The sequence below is a fragment of the Lampetra fluviatilis genome, chromosome 2 (genome assembly GCF_964198595.1).
Source record: "Lampetra fluviatilis chromosome 2, kcLamFluv1.1, whole genome shotgun sequence".
Lineage (NCBI taxonomy): Eukaryota > Metazoa > Chordata > Hyperoartia > Petromyzontiformes > Petromyzontidae > Lampetra > Lampetra fluviatilis.
The window spans coordinates 20685037-20691535 of record NC_136276.1 but is presented as its reverse complement, the minus strand read 5'-3'; the positions used below and the strand labels follow the sequence as shown (position 1 = coordinate 20691535).

Below are 6499 nucleotides of genomic sequence, written 5' to 3'. Positions count from 1 at the left end.
TTTTGGGTGAGGTCGCGTAAATACAAATGTCGTTAAACCCGCCACCCGAAACGTCATACTCGGATTGTAAATGTGGATTTGCTCTCCAACACACCGGTGTGCTGTACTAGTAACGAATTGTCATATTGTTTACATGACAAACCTTGCAAATTGGCTGTGTCAGATGGTGGCGGGGTTAACAACCCATTTACATTTACGCGATCTAAACAACAACAAAAAACTCTTATGGTTGCCCGTGTTAGTCCTTGTTGAGCGATGGTTCACATTGAACCGCTGCTGTGCCACCGCCACTGATGATGATCGAGATGTCAACCCAAAAAGAACCATAAAACAGGCAACAGTCAAACAGTTTACATTTTTATTTGCTTTTTTTGTTGTTGTCGTCGTTTTACTACAAATTATTTTCAGAAGAATGACGTAAAACCCAAACTAGCGATGAAAGGAAAACGTCGGAGGCTAAAAAAACAGAATTCTGACGCCGCAATTCAGGATAGAAAGAACTATTAGCAATTACAATGGGTTAAGAGACGATTATCTGCAAGGTTTGTATGCACTAAAATACATGTTTAAATACAATAATTTAAAAATGGCATTTATACATAATTACACCCACAAAACTGTCAATTTTTCGGGTCATGTTATTATTTTTTAAGTTGAAAGATAAAACCACCGCATTAATGTTTAATTACTCGGTGAAACGTTTGCAAGCGGTTTCCACCAATGTTACCCAACAGTTAAAATTGATTTGTTTTATCTTTTTCACGGCATGTCTTTCTTTGGATTTGAAAGGTGGCTCACAAAATTGTAAAACGTGAAAAAAAACCGTAATTGATGCAAACGCTTTTGCGAAATGAAATGCCATTTTTGTTGTTGTTGTAAAACAATTGCATACGTGACAATCGTTTATACTGGTAATGGCATGCACATTCTTTGAAAAAAGAAAAGCCAGTTCTGACGGTACATGGGGGCATAAATGACTAAAATTGAAAATATAAAACAGAATCCCCATTGAGTTTGCCTCTTCAGACGACGGCGTGTGTGTGGATGGGTTTCACAGCAGTAGGTAACAAGTTTTACGGCACACGGCTACTTACAGTTGAACAACTTCAACCAATTACACAAAGTTTAAAACATGATATTTTTTTTTCTCACTCATGACCAGCTCGGCAAATCCAAAGAACAACATAGTGCTAAAAAAAAACTACTATTAATGTACATTTGATATTTATAACAAAAGTAATTTTCGGTATAATGTGCGTCACACATCACCAATAATATGGCAAGTGGTCCCCCTGTTTACCCAACCACGTAGCTGCTTAACATTAAGCGTACTCACACAAGCCTCTGTTGCACAGAAACGCACCAAAATATTGATGGTAAACATGAACAACAGTACAGTAGTTAGAATTTGTATGCTTGTAAGCAAACTACTGCGTGCACAGAGTAGTTATATTCACTGCATTAAGACTGAATCACCTCCCGCCATACGATGAAAGTCAGTGGTCACGGCCCCAGCCACGGTTCCGTTTTTCCTTCCGCTAACGCAGCACAACCGCCGTCACACACTGCAGTGGAGTAAACGCGCCGCAACCCCTCAGCATTCATCGCGGAGTCGCTTTGCATTTTGGTTACACTTCTACTAAGGCTTCAAGTATTCTCGTATGAGGAGCCGGACCCCCACCGCCCCAGCTCAGGCCGCCCATGCGCCGCTCGCCGCACAAGAAGCCTCGATCACGCGGCGAGGGTCTCACACGCGAGGAGGAGGAGGTGGGGCCGCGTGGCCCCCAGCACCGCACTCCCGTCACCTCCTTCGCTGCACCGCAGCAGCGGTGACGGCAGCGGTGGCCGGTTAAGTACGACCGCACTAAACCGGCCGGCATGGAAATCCGGAAAATGCAAGGCAAACGATGCTCCCCGCTCCCTGCTCATGCACCGCTGTGAATCCATGTGCTTTGACACATCACGTACGTTTCCCACTCCACTTCAATATATTTTCAACTCTGTCCCCCCCCCCACCTCGCCCACCACAATTGATAAAAAGCCAAAAAATGGTGTTCTGAAAAACCTAAATTATCACCAGATAACTCAAGTTCATCCCAGATTGTTCTTGTCAAGATATACATGGCTTGGGAGGTTGTTTTTTTTCACATTGTGTAACTGAATAACAATAAAACATCCTGCCATACATTTGGCAAATGTATAAGGTTTGACCCTGTTGTTTGTAAAGTGAAAACAAGCCAAGAGTAACATGGAACATTCAGTAGGAGAAGCGTATATTTTGTAATCTATGCAAGTCCCTCTGCTGTGGTGGAGTCTGGAAAAAGTGGTCATGGTTTACACACAGAGACAATACGACTGCTAGGCCACGTGTAGAGAACGAGGAAAATGAGGGATCTGCTTCGCTAATTCTGATCGAACGAGCATTGCGGCAGTGAGGTCTGCAGAATTAAGGAACCGTTATCAATGCAAATTAGTACTGGGAGAGACAACGTCACGGTTTTCTGAACGGACGTGAGCAGGCTGTATTTACAGTTCACTATACATCAAATAAGACAATTAGGCTAACGAACTATATACAATGAATTTTGCACATACAAATCCTGCAACTAAAAAAATACATTCCTTTTAGTGCTGGTAAAGCTATCTCCCACTGCATGTGTCTTAGCTCAAACCGATTGATCTATTACACTGTAAAATAAGCGCTTGAGATGCATACCGCCAATAACAATTCAAAGTTCGCGGGAGATGTGCATCTTGAGTAGCGTTAGTAGAGAACAAGCGATACGCTGCGAATCGATCCGGTGTCAATTCTCAGCGACGTTAGGAGAACAGCCAACGCGCGGGCAAGTCGATGTGGTGTCAATTTCCTCTAGTGGCGTCAAAACATAGCAGCAAAAAAACACACACACGCACGCGCGCAGCCGCAACAGCCCACGCCGGACCGTACAAGGCGCGCATTAGCGCAGCAACGTTTGGGTGGGCTCACAAGCAGAGCTGCGACGAGCTAAAAAGGGTAGCAAATTAATATCGCCAAAACGAGCACCTTCAATCCTGATAAGTGTGTAGAAATGACTGTGGGGGGCAAGGCCTGGCTGAGACTGCATGCTCGTTTCATCATCTGCCACTCTGCTTTCAGTCACCACGCCCCCCCCACTGCCTCCCTTGCAGCTTTGCCTGAATCTCCACCAAAGCTGGTACGTTGAAACCTCTAACCACCCTCGCTAGTGTTGGTGAGGGGGGCCACGGACAGCGGTTTACATGTTGTAGGCCACGTATATTGGGTCAAGCTGGTCGGCGAGAAATCCGTCGCGCAAGTGCATGCGCTGTTTCTCTCCACGCGAGTTGATGGGGATGGTGCCAGGGTCCGTGACCACCACCACGCCCACCACCAGATAGTGCTCTTCCAGCACCGAGTTGGTGACCAGCGGCACCAGGTCCAGCGCCTCCTGCTCCTGCCCTCCCAGCTCCACCACCACCACCAGCAGGTTGGTCCACGTGAACACAGCGCTGCGGGGGAGGGAAGGAAAAAAAAGGAAACGGAAAGTGGAGGGGATGAGGCACTGGGAGGGCAGTCGGGACACTTAGGGCGAGTCCTCGCTGAACGCGTGCTCACGACAACAACGCGTTTTGACATTAACAAGGTTCTAGTATTAAGGGAAAACTTTTCGCACAACGCAGAACACGGCTTCTGAGCAGTCGACGACCAACTACTTTCTTGAGCTGCGCGACTGAGCGGTAATGAAATTCATTCTGGCTATACGCACGGAATGCTACAGTACACAGCGATGTACCCTCACACCTCAGTTCATTATCCCACCGTCTCACTGGGTGTAGGTATATCGTACCCTTGCCAAACTTTGTCCTTACATTATTTCGATGGAGAAATTACTGTATAAGCAAGCGTACAAATTACGTGGAATTGACAATTCTGAATCAACAGCAGTGAACAAAAGTAAATATTGATGATACAACAATTATTTAAAGAATATATCGTACTTCCCTAGCTTAATTATAAACTGGGAATACAAAATCCTTGGCGCTCCAAATCAGTTTTGTGAATCAGACTAAAATGCCAACTCTTAAATGGCAATTTTCATGAACTGGAATACGCAAGCAAGCTGAGACAAAATGTAAAATCACGCACACCAAGATATGAAAAATGTATGGTTTATAAAATATTTACAAATGTCAGAGGCAACAAAATCATCATGGGAGAAATCCTAAATGTCATCCAAGCCACCTGCGGTGTCTCTCCCCGTGATTGCGTGGATTTTTCTCCGGGAGCTCCGGTTTTTCCCTCCACATTTAGAAACATATGTTTAGAGCATTTGGCAGCTATAAGTTTCCACATGATAAGCCACTTCGTTGAGCTATCATTTGTGGCCAGGTCGCTTCTGAAAAATAGCTATATAGTCTGAGTGGGCCTTACCTGGTATAATAATAAAATGGTAAAAATAAAACCTTAGTGTGGGCGAGGGATGCCCTTAACACAGTCTGCTGCCCTCTCCATGAACTACGGTGGGTACGAGTGGCACTGCAGCGTGGGGTGACACCTACCACTCGGCGATGCTCTTGTGAGCCCGCAGGATGGAGGTCTCGATGTCGATGGGGTGGTACCGCATCCCTCGCAGCTCCAGCGTCTCGTCCAGTGAACCAACCACGTACAGCGCATCGTGGCGATCTGGGAAGGCGGTGGATGGGAGCAAACGGCACGACGATAAAAGGGCGGGCAAGCGTGAACGTGTCGGCAGTTCTCAAGACAGCCGGCCCAAGTGGATCAGCGGTAGAGCGAGGGGGGCTAGCAATCGGAAGATTGGTAGTTGACATCCTGGTCAAGTGGTTGACTCGGGCCTATCATAAATCCCTCTGAGGTCACCCTGTGAGGAGGAATGTGGGAATTTTCACTGCCGGTTCAGGGCAGGAAACAGGAGATGAACACCGCCTCAATGTTCATTTGAACAGGAGATCACTTTGACTAAGCTTCAAGGATACAAAGACAGCGGGAAGTAAGGAATATTTACAGAGTTTTGTATTACAGTATTGTTAGAACTGCATCTCATATTATTCTAAAGACATACTGTTGACTAAAACTTAATTAAAATTCTAGTAAACAGTAATTTAACACCAAGTGGTGCAGACATCCAGCTGAAGGGTGTGCTAGAGTTACAGCGCTCGCGTTAGCAACGTTGCGAGTTGAAATGCCAGTTTAGGATCGACACAGCCCATAATCTCTCCATGGTGAATAAAATAATCATCACGCTGTATAATGCTGGCAGTGGTTTTATTAATGAAAGATTGGTTGCCACCATGGAATCTCCACCAGTAAGCACATGGTGGCCAAACAAAGATGAGCACGGGCCTCCGATGATGACTGAGCACCTTAGAGGCACGTTGGCACCTAAGCCACGTGAGAAATGAGCGGGGGAGCGGTGGAGCAGTAGTTAGCGCACTGCACGATCAATTTGGCGGCGCCACATTGACGAGCGGGGTAAAGTATGGACATTCAAACCCCATGGCTGATCGTGTGGGGAGACCTTCATCCAGCAGTGGACTGACAAAGGGGTGTAATTATTCATTTTGAGTACATACAGGTGGAACCTCAACATTTGCCTGCTAAAGTATTCGGGTCTGGTAGAAATCTCATTCTCAAACTTTTGCTGCCACTCGTAAAAAAATTGTTTTTTTTACTATTTTCTACAGGTTAATGAAATGTTGACAAACCTTTCTGTTGGCATTTCACACAGTACGTACCAACTGTAAAAGGAGCAAATGTGTTGCTACAAATTGTATACACAAATTACGTGTTTCTATTCGCATCAACTTCCAAATCTGGCTCGGCATGGGGAATTCCAGAGTAAACACGAAATAAAGGAAGCAATCAGTCCTTCCCTCTGGTGGGATTTACAACATGCAATTTGAACATGGCATTTCAGGTCTGAGATGTGGCTGATAATTGCAGGCATTATCCACCAGAGAAAGGATGTAAAGAGATTACTTTCACTCATGATTATAGCATTTTTATTTGTTTTAGCACCAACATATATACTTTACTTGCTGGCATATCTACTGAATTCTTAAACACTCTTTATGTTGAGACACTATGCAATTATGTGTTCCTGTATGTGGCCAAAAGGCTGCAAACTTAAAATAACCCACTCTATATGGACAACTAAATTCCCATCATTGCCTGGTGTTTGTGTAGGTGGAATAATGTCAGTCAGATGGAGAGTGTGCGTTAAAGACCATTTGACATTCAGAAGCGCAAGCTATTGTGTGCAGGCGTCGTCAATATCAGCGGTGGATCAGCAGGGCAAGGAATGTGGCAGCCCTAAGCCAGGAGTGTAAATTCCACATTCCCATGGCAGGGAAAACTAGCATCATCGCCGCTATTATTGTCCAACTTCTAAATATTCATCAATTTACTATAAATAAAAAAATATACATATTTTATTCAATTGACTGTCCCTTGGTCATAATTGTACCTCAGCTACCCAGGCTT

At 45.0% G+C, this 6499-nt stretch overlaps 1 protein-coding gene across 9 annotated transcripts in view; it reads right to left on the bottom strand.

The window, feature by feature from the left end:
• Positions 1–345: 345 nt before the first annotated feature.
• Positions 346–6499, bottom strand: part of LOC144943983 (disco-interacting protein 2 homolog C-like) — a 132559-nt gene continuing 126405 nt past the window's right edge. For all 9 annotated transcript variants that reach the window (XM_078871932.1, XM_078871956.1, XM_078871948.1 and 6 more), the window contains 2 exons: positions 4558–4681; positions 346–3507 (listed from right to left, as the gene is read on the bottom strand). In XM_078871932.1, coding sequence (XP_078728058.1) covers positions 3255–3507; positions 4558–4681 — 377 coding nt within the window. In that variant the 3' untranslated portion in view covers positions 346–3254. The remainder of the gene's footprint in view (positions 3508–4557; positions 4682–6499) is intronic.